The sequence below is a fragment of the Cimex lectularius genome, unplaced genomic scaffold, assembly GCF_000648675.2.
Source record: "Cimex lectularius strain Harlan isolate CLEC.00 unplaced genomic scaffold, Clec_2.1 scaffold21, whole genome shotgun sequence".
Taxonomy (NCBI): domain Eukaryota; kingdom Metazoa; phylum Arthropoda; class Insecta; order Hemiptera; family Cimicidae; genus Cimex; species Cimex lectularius.
Genome location: NW_019392671.1, coordinates 1,034,154 through 1,047,593, shown reverse-complemented (window position 1 = coordinate 1,047,593; position 13,440 = coordinate 1,034,154). Strand labels below are relative to the sequence as shown.

Below are 13,440 nucleotides of genomic sequence, written 5' to 3'. Positions count from 1 at the left end.
CAAAAAACAAATGTATGAATTTTTTCAAATATTTTTTCTTTATTTTAGTATGGAGTCAAGAATCAGGATTTAAAATCCAAGATGATTCCAGTGAAAAAGGTGATTACAATTTTTTTTCTTTCTGACTTTAGTCAATTTTTCTAAATAAAATTTTAATCTGTTTTAATACTGAAAATAATTGCAGCCAAAATGATGCGCCAACCAAAACGGGATGGAGAAAACAAACCACATATAAAACGGCCGATGAATGCTTTTATGGTATGGGCAAAAGATGAAAGAAGAAAAATTTTAAAAGCATGCCCTGATATGCACAACTCAAACATATCAAAAATATTAGGTAAGAGAAAATTTCTAAAATTTTTGTTCTGTTTGTTTAATTTTCATTTTTAATTAACAGGAGCACGCTGGAAGTCTATGTCAAATGCGGAAAAGCAACCTTTCTATGAAGAGCAATCTCGATTGTCGAAACTGCACATGGAAAAACATCCCGACTACAGATATCGACCAAGGCCTAAAAGAACGTGCATTGTCGACGGCAAGAAGATGAGAATTTCCGAGTACAAATCCCTTATGCGACAAAGACGAAATGAAATGAGGCAGTTGTGGTGCCGGAATGAAGCTGGGCCTTCGGGGATGGCCGGACCCAGCTACGGCTTTCCTCCCGATGGTTCGATCTCTCCGCCTGAAATGTTAACCTTCTCCCCAGCAAACTCACCTTCTTTTGAAACAAATTCGCCATCGCATAATGAGGAGTGAATTGTGATTTACCTTATGGTATTAAATACAAATACAAGCAGCCAAAAAAAATATTACATTTTTCAATTTTGCGTTTGAAAACTTTATAAGTCTAAAGTAGAATCTTTATTAAGAAATTAAAGTTGTAAGCTTATTATATAATGGATCAAAATTAGTGACTTTTGGCACACAACTAAAATAAATGCCTACTTATTTATGCTAGTGGCAGATTAGGTTGATGTTCTCTTGTTACCTCGAATTATTAGCTCATCGATTGCAAAAACTTAAACTATTAAGTGCATCAATGATTTCATTAAAAGTGTTAATTATAAAAGCAATATTTTATTTGTAAATTTGTAAGAAATTTTTAATTATATATTGTCGGTATTACTTAATATTTATTTATTATCAATTATTTATATTTTTATAACAGAATATTGTATATTGCAGTGGTTTATCCAGTGTTTTTCTTGGACTTTTCATTTTGTGTACACAATTTGTATTTATTTTTCTCAGTTATAATGTTATGAAACAATTGTTTTTTGTTGATTTTCCTTTTTTCTAGGTGGTGTTAAAGTTAGATAAAATAAAAATATCACATATAAATCAAATAGGCGAAAATGAAATTTCAGTTTACATTTAAAATGTAGTATTTGGCAAGGAATTATGGTTTTAAATTTGTTACGTCATTGAACCTGATGGTTAATTAATTTTTAAGGCATTCCTTATTATTTTATAATTTCCACCTGTGAATCCATGTACAGTCATTTTGGCGTCTGACTCTATATTTCAGTATTAAAATATTTTAAGGTCGATATTGATTACTTGCAATTATTAATTGTTCTTTCTGTATTTTTAAGAAATTCAACTTTAAAATAACAATAAATAATTACAAAATTCAGCTGAAAGGTTCAAGGTAAACCATAAAGAAAAAAAGTATTGCTGAAAGAAAATATTTTGGAAATTTAAGTATTATAATCAATATAAATAATGAAACTAATTGTATAAATGTAAATAAAATTAAAGAAGGTGAGGGTCTTTCTATACTGTTTACTATGGAAAAGTGATAATTCCTTTTGTGTGTAAATATAGACTGGGTTAGTATGTAGATGTATGTAAACATGTCAAAAATCGTGAATATACCGCAGATCTGTAAATGTAGTCTAATGGACTAATTTGTTATGATTCTCTACAGGTGAAAATAAATTAGAGGTCTTATAAATATAACATAAAGTGGATTGAGGGATGTATGTTACAAATTTTACAAAATATTTAGTTTGTACGATGTAATCAACATGAATGAACAAGGATGTTTATACCTGCAATATATTCAACTTAATGAATAAAAGAAGAACGTTTTTTCTTTTGCAATGAAATGCTGGTTATCCAATTTTTACCCTAAAAACTACTCTTTGTAATTAAACTCAAAAATACCAGTATTTTAAACATTTTATTTTGTATACACATGAATGAATATGTGATATTAATATCAGTATAACATTTGCACTTTATTGCATATATGCACGCCTTTTTTTAAGTGTGCGTCTGTGTAGATATATAATTATAAGCACACTGTTATTTGCAAACACATCAGGGCATGTTTGTTTTTGAAGTCTGTATGTACATATAAGCTTATACAGATTAGATGTGATTAACAGTGCCAAAATTCTGATTTATGTTAATGTACTGGACATAAATTTTATAATAGGCTTTTACATATTTTTTTTTTTAATTTTTGATTATATCTAAATGAAGCATTTAGTGCAACTACAACTCGTTAACTGTATTTGTATTAAAATTCTCCAAATGATACAAGTACTTCAATACCGGGCCTACTGAAGACAGATGTTTTTATATTGTATATTTTTTATATTGTTATTTAGTAGTAAGGAAAAATTGATTTTTCGTCATAACACGGCAAACTTCTTCTAGACGTTTGACCATTTTTCCAATATAATTTCAAATCAGTTCAACTTTGTACAAGAATACCAAAAATATGTGATGGGTACATATAAATTATTTAAAGTATAAATTCAGACTGGTATAGATAACCCACTGATAAAAAAAAAAGAAATTGCACTAATAATTTGTTTCCAAGAATATATTAATTAAAGCAAAGAATTGGCATCATTTTATATAAACCTGTTTTACTTTAATGTTATTCTTTATGTTCAATATACTTAATATTCTTTCTAGAAATTTACATTTACAAAACAACAATAAAAAAATAAAACATTCAATTTGCAGATTCAGTGCTGAAATTTATTGATTTAAGACTTGAAAGTTTCTTTTCTGATTTTTACTCAGTTACATATTTACAATGTTATCTTACATGAATAGAATCAAATCACACAGATGCATACAAATCCATGTTTATTGATCTTAAACAATCTTTAGATTAAAAAAATTAATATTATATTCCCTTTGTACACAATATACGTACATTACATTTGTAAGACTATATTTATGGTTAAAAAAAAAATATATATGAAAAAACTTATTTCACTGCATAAATAGTAACTTTAATTTTTTTTTTCAAATTTCAAAAGTAAAAGTTAAACAGAGGAAATCAAATCCACCGTTGAGTACAAAAGTGACTATAGTTGGGCAATCTAAAATGGATAACCCACAACAAAAATATGAAAGGCTAATTATGTTTATTAAAAAAAAAACTTACTGAATCGTTGCTAAAATTTAGAGCGTATTTAATAATTTACAAAAAAAGTGTTAAACAATTAGTAATTTAAAGGTGGAGGCACAAAGTACATATGATTTGTATTACATAATAGCCCCATTCTGGTTAAAAGTTTATGTAGCTTGTTTTATATTGTTAACTGTATAGTTCATGTATTATAAATAGCAATATTTATTTCTAGTGTATTGGGTTAGCTGTACTTCTTGTGCCATGAATAATATAAAAACATGAGCAGTTTTCTTTTTTTCTGTATATNGCAATGTATATACAATATATAGCATTGCACTTAATCATCACTATTTAATATGAATTGTATTTAATTCTTTACTGTTATGAAATGAAATGAGAACTTTTTTATGTACTTTTGTTTTTCTTTTCTTTTCATACCATTCACCTTATAGTCTATTAGTGGTATAAATTATCCTTGTTATTTCATTACGCAATTTTTTCCTTTACATGTGGAAATACTAGATGAAAAAAACTTCATTATTAGTTTAAAACAAGGTGAAAGTGTATATGTGTATCCATTGTTCATTAATGTACAACGTACTTGTAGAAATAGGAAGATTAATTGAAAAGCATATAAAAAAATATAAACTTATGTTACTTCTATATAATCCATATTTTAATGGCTATGATATTCCAGTTATACAAATAATAATTAATTTTTAATTAAACAGAACTTCGTATCATGCTCCTTATCATAATTTTTAGTTCATTTCCCTTAGGACAGTTAAAACAAAAAACCTTAAACAGTAAAGATATAGCCATTACAAAATATATAAATTCAACTTTTTAAAAAATAATTGAACTCCAGGAAGTTTTCAGTGAATTACACCCCTTCAGTGTATAAAAATTTCTGTTTAAGGAAATGTCTGCTTGTGAGACGAGAGTCTCTTAAAGCATTGCCAGAACACGGGTTGGCACAATAAAAATGAATTGTATATAAATGTAGAATTCCTAACTGCAATATTTCAGTGGATTATTCATTTATTATCACTTTGGTCTTTCAAACACGTTTCAGTTTCTCAACATCTTTAGTAGTTTGTGGGTGCTTATATCTTATAAAACGACACATCTGAGAAAAATAATTCACTAATAAAGAACTATGTATATAGGTTGGAAAGGACATGTACATTCCGCACAAGCTTGAGATCGACCAAGACAAAGCCAACTTGAAAAGAAAATATTCTGTGTTTTATCACCCCAGAACGATTACAATGTAATTTACCAGGTTTTGGTAAATAATAAAAAAATCAATTAATCATTTTACTGTACAAAAAGCAATGACTTTTGTGGTGATTAAATAGCCCGCTTTTACTAATACCGATAACCTCCTAAAGGACATAAGCAATTATTTATACAAAAGAGACTGTATCATGTTTTCAAAGTTAATAAAAGCCTACTTCAGGTTCACATTGTGAGTTCTTTGTAATATTCCTTTTCTATTACAATTTTATTAACTTTGAAAACCCCCCGGCTTCTCGGGATGGATAAATATTTGAAGCCTAACCGGTTCGATGAGAGCCCGGATTCCCCGGCGGCGGACAAAGAGTTCTCTCACTGGCTGACTACCTTTGAGAATTTCCTGGATTCGGCGGAGGAAAGTCTGGAGGATGGCGATAAACTGAAGGTGATAGCTAACTTTCTTTCTTACAACGTAGATGAAATCATAAGTGAGTGTTCGACCTATTCTGACGCTATAAACACCCTGAAGGCGAGTTCATTAAGAAGAGAAGCGACATCTTCGCACGACATCTGCTGACTCTGCGGAAGCAAAACCCGGAAGAGAGCATTGACCGTTACGTACAGTCATTGAAGATTATGAACAAGGACTGTGAATTCTCTGCTGTCTCAGCGGAGCAGCACAGAAATCTTTATATACGCGATGCGTTTATAAACGGGCTTCTATCCTCGCAGATTCGCCAGCACCTGCTTGAGGAGACTACCCTCGTCTAGACGAGGCGGTGCGGCAAGCGGTGTCTCTCGAGATGGCGCTTAGGCAGGCTGAGGAATACTCCCGGAGTCAGCACACATGTGCGGGTTTGGAGGCGGATTGATCATGTGAGTTTTTCAGACAAAATTAAAGACGTTTGCGCAACCGTCCAAACCGAAAGGGCTAGATGTTACTTCTGTGGGCAAAATCGACATCCTCGCTTTTCTTGCCCTGCGAAAGATGTAGAATGTAATAACTGTGGGACCCGTGGCCACTATGCAAGAGTATGTCGAAAACCTACAAGGGAACCTAAGTCAAAGACTGTCTCCCAGATCTTCGAATGGGAAGTTTTTGGACCAGTTGAGCCACGCTATCACTATGGCTATGGTGAATGGTATCTCTGCTCAATGCCTAGAGGACACCGGAAGCTCAGGAAGCTTTATTAGTTTGGATTTTGTACTGAAACATAACATTAGCATTGTTCCCAGTCAGGGGCGAGTGTCTATGGCCTCAACATTTCGTCATACCAACACTGAAGGATATGTGACAGTGAACCTCAGAATTGCAGACCAGATTTATAAAGACTACAAACTTAATGTGCTGAGGGAGCTATGTTCAGATGTTCTGATCGGCCACGATCTATTAAAAGAACACGAAGGCATAACATTGAAATTTGGGGGATGGAAGGCCCTTCTGGCCATCTTGGCCATCTACTCAGGAGTTGCAAAAGCAGAGCCCCCTAATCTATTTAGTCATTTATCGGAAGACTATCGGCCTATTGCGACAAAATCTCGTCGGTATCATAAAGAAGATAAATATTTTACTTTCAGTAGATTGGGGATGAGACCAGGAAGACAGAAACAACATTTATTTTCTTGTCGAGCTTTCGGCAGAATATCTATCCGTATAGCGGGTAGAACGGATATCCGTTATCCACACATGTACCTGTTCATATAGTATAACGATTTTTTCGAAGTCCTGATGAAGGCGGTATATTCTGCCGAAAGCTCGACAAGAAAATAAATGTTGTTTCTGTCTTCCCGGCCTCATCCTCAATCTACTGATAGTTAAATATTTAAACTGAGAAGGCTGATCAATCACCAAATAAAGAAGATATGGAATTCCTCAAGGCAGAAATTGCGAGGCTGGTTTCGGAAGGGATTATAGAGCCCAGTAACTCGCCGTGGAGGGGACCTGTTACAAAAAATGAAAATCATAAAAAGCGCCTGGTCATCGACTACTCTCAAACAATCAACAAATCCACGTTTTTAGATGCCTATCCTTTACCGAATATCGATGATCTCATTAGGAAAATAGCAAGCTACACATACATCAGCAGTATCGACCTAAAAAACGCATACCATCAGATCCCTATTGCTGACAAGGAAAGGAAGTTTACTGCATTCGAGGCCAGTGGCAGATTATACCAATTCACCCGTATTCCTTTTGGAATTACTAACGGAGTAGCATGCTTTTAACGGGTGATGGATAAGATTCATATCTGAAGAGCGACTAACAGGGTTTTTTGCATATCTCGACGATATATCCGTGTGTGGAAAGGACAGAGCAGAACATGATTCCAATCTCTCAAGGCTGATGGCAGTTCTGGACAAACTTGGCTTTGATGTTAACCAGGCAAAAAGCAAATTTACACAGCTTAAAATTAATGTACTTGGACACCAGGTCTTTCATAACTTAATCAAGCCCTGACCGACTGGCCCCACTGATCGACATGCCTCTTTCCAGGGATTTGTTGCCCATTACTCAAAGTGGATTCCCCGTTTTTCGGACAAAATAAGGTGATTTACCAATCCGCAGCTCCGGTTTCCCCTGGACTCACTGGCAGCTGAAGATTTAGAGAACCTGAAAACAGAAATCGCGAAGGCTGTAGTTAAAACGGTAGATGATTCCTCTCCCTTGGCTGTAGAGACCGACGCCTCTGATGTAGCTCTAGCAGCCACTCTTAGTCAAAATGGTCGCCCAGTGGCATTCTTTTCAAAAACTCTAAATAAGAGCGAAAAGGGACATTCTTCAATAGAAAAGGAAGCAGGAGTTATTGTGGAGTTCATTAGAAACTGGAAATCTTTTCTTTTGGGAAAGCATTTCCATCTTATCACGGACCAAGAAGCATTATCATTTATCTTTAATAAGAAGCAAGCCAGCAAGATTAAAAATGAAAAGATTAATCGTTGGCGTCTGGACCTGGCACACTTTTCTTACGACATTACTTATCGACCAGGGGCAGAGAATGTTAAGGCTGATGCTCTTTCTAGGATTTGCAACGCTGTCAGCGTTACGGAACTCTACGAACTCCACAAGTCGTTGTGCCACTCTGGAATTACTAGAATGTACCATTGGTCAAGAAGCAAAAACTTTCCTTATTTCCTGGAGGATGTCCGAAGACTGAACTGCTCGATATGTGCAGAAGTCAAACCAAGATTCATGAGAACCAAAGGGACCCTAATAAAAGCTACCTCCCGTTTGAGAGACTCAACATGAACTTGAAAGGACCTTTACCATCAAAATAAAAAAATTGGTACTTACATATTATTGATGAGTAGTCATGCTTTCCATTTGCTTACCCCTGCAGGGATATCTCATCGGACACATGGTGGAAAACCTGAAGGACCTTTTTTGTACCTTCGGGGTACCAGCGTATATACATACTGACCGTGGGACCTCCTTTATGTCACAGGAGGTGAAGTCATTTCTGTCTTCCAATGGAGTTGCAACAAGTCGGATAACCCCTTATAATCCTCAGGGAAATGGGCATGTTGAGCGTTTAAATGGGACGCTATGGAGAACTATCATCCTGGCTCTTAAAACTCGGGGTCCTCCTGTGCAGGACTGGGAGGAGGTCCTGCAGGAGTTATTGCGTGCCATTCGCTCTCTATTGTGTACCGCCATTAACACTACCCGTCATGAACGCCTCTTCTCACACCCTAGGCGGACAGCTAATGGTGAAGCTCTTCCATCATGGCCCTGTGCTGGCCAAGTGTAACAGAAAACGGAAGTACGACAACGAGGTCGAGGAGGTGGACCTGATTGAAGCGAACCCTCAGTATGCCCTGATTAGGCGGCCCAATGGAGTGGAATCAGCGGTCTCTTTAAGACAACTGGCCCCTATGGGGAATACCTCTCATGTAGAGTCTCCGGAAGTGGTGACACCGGCGGTGGCCGATGGGAGTGATTCTTCACACCTGGCGGTCGAATCACAAGGACTTGTGGATGGATCTGGATCTGACGGTGCACTGTTGGAATTTGCTCTCCCTGTAGGAGGAGGACAGCCCTTCAGTAAAAGAACCCAGGCAATCTCAACGCATCAGAAATCGACCTGCTTATTTGAAGGACTATATAAATTGATTCGTATTGTTCATGTTCATATTGTTATAATGTATTTCTTTTAAACTCCAGAGGGAAAATGTGGTGATTTAAATGGCCCGCTTTTTCTAATAATGATAACCACCTAAAGGACATTAGCAATTGTTTATACAAAAGAGACTGTATCATGTTTTCAAAGTTAATAAAAGCCTACTTCAGGTTTACATTGTGAGTTCTTTGTAATATTCCTTTTCTATTACAACTTAGCTTGTACACCTACGTTTCACAAGCAGTCACTTCCTTAACATTAGCACAATTTTGGACTCTAGAAAATCCAGAGTATATTATCGCTCAGGCCCCGAGTGATATCAGATCTTATATCCAAGATGGCCTTTTGGAGGACGGGACAATCAAACCAGTGACATCCTATTATACCTCCCCGTTATTTTTGGTACCAAAAAAAGCTCGAGAAGTAAAGGCTGGAGGTTTCCGTCTTGTAGATGAATACCGAGATTTAAATTCGAAAATTTCATACATTGCGCAGTAAGCACCAACAATAGATGATCCATTTGCAAAAAGGAAAATTTTTCACGGTTTTCGATTTAAAGTCGGCATTTAACCAAATACCATTAAGCCAAAAATCGAAGATTATTACAGCCTTTCAAGTTCCTTGGGGTACCTAATGCATACCGGCGTGTACCTTTCAGTCTAGCGACAGGTGGACAGCTATCACAAATTTTGATGGAGAACATATTGGGACCTAACATTTAGCTTCGTTTTTATTTTTTCTACAATCTAGTTGTTTACTCAGATTCGCTTGAAAAACACGTCCAACATCTGCGAATAATATCCCAAAGAATACGCAACGCGGGATTAAAGGTAAACGTAAATAAATTGCAGTTGGCTCAAGAATAAATACCGTAATAATTTTCCAGGACTCGTAATAGCAACAACAGCAAAAATCCTTTCTGTTTTGTAGCGATTTGGATGCTGGGTAGAATCGTACCAAGTACTGAGGCACAATACCATGCATCATTCAAAAATGTCAATATTTCTTAGAATGGAACACGGCCGCGTTATCCGGTAGATCCTTCCCCAGAATCTGAAATTACCGAAGACGGAAGACCTTATAACTTTAATATTATTAAGGCTGTAGGTTTTCGAATCGGTATGAGAATGGAAAATCGGGTAATATCGTCTATTGTTACTAATATGTATCGATATCCGTTACTATTCGCGGCAGACCCGCTAGATCTACAAAGATTGCGTTTCCCTGGCCCGTACAAAGTACAAAGGTGGGGAGTAACAAACAGTCAAACTGGTATAATCGAGACGCGGAAGGATAAACTTCGACTATTTGTAGAATTTGAGATAACTGTAAATATACATCATTTTAATTTGTTGCTATAAGCATTTGGAAAAGTCTCTTTCATTATGTCCATTGTCATTTTATTTAAATTAAAGGTGATTGAGTTTTTGTTTGGTAAAGAGATGTTTCTTTAGTTTATCCTACTTCTTGCTTTTTAGAGAGTTTGTTGGGTATATAAAACTACCCTGGGTTGGTGGCCCATGATATGGCTATTTGAGGTAAGGTTTACTATCAGCTCTCTAGGGATTTAACCGCTACCGTCTTTGTTGGTTTTATCGCCAGATCGTCCTGAAGACCGTCATGCCAGCAAATTTTTTGGTGTCCCTCTCCAGATGAATATAGTCAAGAATTTGAACTGTCTACTACATTGAGGTTCTTGAGCGTGCGCACCTAGTCGTCAGGCGTTATCACGCGTTTAGATTCTCAAGTTATAAGCGACTCACCTCCGCGCACGGAAAATCTGCTTCTTCCGTGAGGTTTGGTGTAGAATCCCGCAAATTCACAGACTAATCGACAGATATGCTGACTTCTCCCGCTTGCCCCTTCCGAAGAGGTGGGTTAACGTTGTGCACTTAACCAATGCCGTGCGTAAATGGATACCCAAAAAGTGGTCGAAATGCATCAGCCAAGTCTCCCACGCACTCCCTAGATAGAGACGACAACTCTCTCCCTGGGTGTAGGGGCTCCCTAGCGTCGAAACCTCCGGATACGCTCCTGCCGAGGTTTCGATTTTAGTGGAATCTCTAACCACCCCCTATGGGAGACCATGCCTACGGTAAAGGCAGCACAGACGGCCGCCACCGACAAGCACCCGCCCCGTCCACCATTCCTCACGCATTCGAGGGACGCCGGCAGCATAGTTATAGCTCCTCGCTGGCTATACGCCCTCGGCAATCCGATCCATTCGATTCCCACGAGGTCGGGAGGTAATGCAGAGGTCATACGCAAGTACTACGGTCCACGGCCACGAATGAAACCCAGCGTCTTCTCTAGATGCCCGCCAGGGGTTTCAGCCACTCCGAGTCCTTACCCATGCAGCTGGGCTTGAACTTGGAACGAAAATACGCTGCCCCCGCAGTTCAGATGGTTATGCACCCTCTCCCGTCCGTGTATATATTAAAAAATATATATTTAGGCAGGGTCCGGTACTCTAACCCGCGAGTGCCTCTGATGCAGCACCCGCCGTTCGCGGCCAGCTCTCATGCCAGCAACTCCCTTAACTCATCTCGAAGGTCTAGGTAGGCGTAGTCTTAGCATCCTCGCACACTTCCTTGGTCTGTCTTCCAAATGCATGCAGAGGCTGCTTACAAAATTTTTCGAGATGCCCTTGCCTCACACGCATTCCACCTACTCGCTCGATGTTACCACATTTAAAAACACAGCGAGGATAATCTACCCTTCTTCTGCGGCATCTCATTGAATCCTCCAAAAGGCAAAGCCCCGACTTTTTAACCCAAGCAGCTAACCTCTGGCCGCCTCCGTTTCAGTTAAGTAGTAAACTTGCTTCCTCACTTCCCGAATTAAAACAGAAATGTTCGTGCTTCCTTGATGAATCGAAATTGAATAATCCTCTCATTGATGTAATTGAACGGTTCTCTTCCCTCATTCGTTTACGTGGAGTGTCGCCTGTGTTAAACGTTTTCCCTCAAAATTCGCAAGCTCGACATAAACGATTTGAACTGGCCCTCTCACTCCTGACGAGTTCGACGCGTCCCTGCTCGTGATATTTAAGATCACTCAGAAGCTCTATTTTATTGCCGAACATCTGTTGAAAGCCAAAGGAAAAATTGTACCCAATTACATTTATCGACCGTGATCTCCTCAGGGTGAGCGGAAGACTCTCCCAATCCCTGCTTGTTCGTGAGCCCAAACATCCGATAACCTAGCCGAAAGTTGCCCATTTGTCTAAATTGATATGCTTCTATTAACACGTTTCTTCTCTGCATTCTGGGCCAACCACCGTTCAGGCCCTAATAAGAACCAAATTCTGCATACTGTCACTTCGCTTCCTCATTAGGAAGTGCATAAAAGAGTGCTTGACTTGTTATAAGTTTCGTAGCTCTTCTTACTAACCTCAAATGGCAGATCTTCCTTTGTTTCGCGTCACTGTCTCTCGCCCTTTCTCACGCGTAGGCGTCGATTGTGCAGGTCATTTTACAGTCCGATCAAATTTTTCTCTAAAGGTTATTTACGTTTATTTGTCTGTACAGCAACTAAGGCGTTCATCTGAAATTTGTTTCGGAACTTTTCACACGATCGCTTTTCTCTCTGCACTTGATCGTTTCATTGAACGTCGTGGTCTTCCTTCAGAAATATTGTCAAATCGAGGATTCGGTCGGAAACAAGCAGGTATCGTAGTAATCTACCCATCATATTATCCGGAGCCTTGGTTATGCTGAGGGTTTAGGTGCTGCATTGCTGGGTACCGAAAGGAAGATTGGTGAGGAGGACTACACACTCGTTCACCTCAGGCGAACAGGATTTATTTAATTTTAGTTTATTTAATTACTTTCATTATTAGTTTCGTGACCCAACCAGCGCTCGCCCTATTTAACGAAGCCGACACCCAACATTAGATAAAGAAAAAATGGACGTAGAGGAGTTCCATACAAGCTGGAAGGCGATTGTTCAGTGGACAGAGTGAGATCAGCTTTACTGGCCATAAAGCAAAGCCAAGAATTTCATCTGTTGATTTTTTAAGGAGTAATCCATGTAAACTACTGTGGTATTCTGTTACTCCTGAGCTTTCTTAACGGGGTTTAGTTATAGAAGGAAAGCTATCGGTAACATTTATTCCTTCAGATGGAGTCATAAGGATTTGTTTCTTTAACCCTTAAACTTTCGTCTATTATGCCGATCTCTGCTAATGGATTATCAAGAAGATATTCATTTCTTTTTGAAATAAAGTAATTCTTTTCAAGGGTATGTTATGATTTGTGAGGTTCAAGAACGGTTTTCCCAGTCATAAGCCTTTTCCTATCTATTGCAGGACAACTGCATAGGATATGTTCTGTCATTTCTGTTTCTTCTAGACATAATCTACAATGGTCTCTGTTGATAGTCGAATTTTAAAAAATTGATACTTAACCTTAAAGTCCCACTATGGGAAAATTGAGGCAAACTTATTTTCCCTAGTTTAGTATTTAGGGTGCCAAAGAACACAAGAATGATGAAAATTGTAAAAATATCATGGTGGCAGTAGGATGTACTCAAACTGCTAATAGGCAACTCTGGGCTTCCAAAATACCAGTATGCAAATGAAACTTTTTTGAGCGATGATATCAAGTGTTTCTGAATGGTTTTTTAGTGCTGATTCTGAATATGACTTCAGTTTTTTCATTATTATAATCTTTTTCAGAATATAATATTCTTTAAGATTATAAT

The 13,440-nt window shown here is 37.5% G+C and overlaps 1 protein-coding gene across 7 annotated transcripts in view; it reads left to right on the top strand.

The window, feature by feature from the left end:
- Window positions 1-1,280, top strand: part of LOC106668565 (transcription factor Sox-13) — a 597,903-nt gene extending 596,623 nt beyond the window's left edge. For 6 of the 7 annotated variants that reach the window (XM_014397456.2, XM_014397454.2, XM_014397455.2 and 3 more), the window contains 3 exons: window positions 49-99; window positions 185-337; window positions 398-1,279. In XM_014397456.2, coding sequence (XP_014252942.1) covers window positions 49-99; window positions 185-337; window positions 398-756 — 563 coding nt within the window. In that variant the 3' untranslated portion in view covers window positions 757-1,279. Of the gene's footprint in view, window positions 1-48; window positions 100-184; window positions 338-397 lie in introns of all 7 variants that reach the window. The other variant, XM_024225288.1, reaches the window with a different exon arrangement.
- Window positions 1,281-13,440: the final 12,160 nt, after the last annotated feature.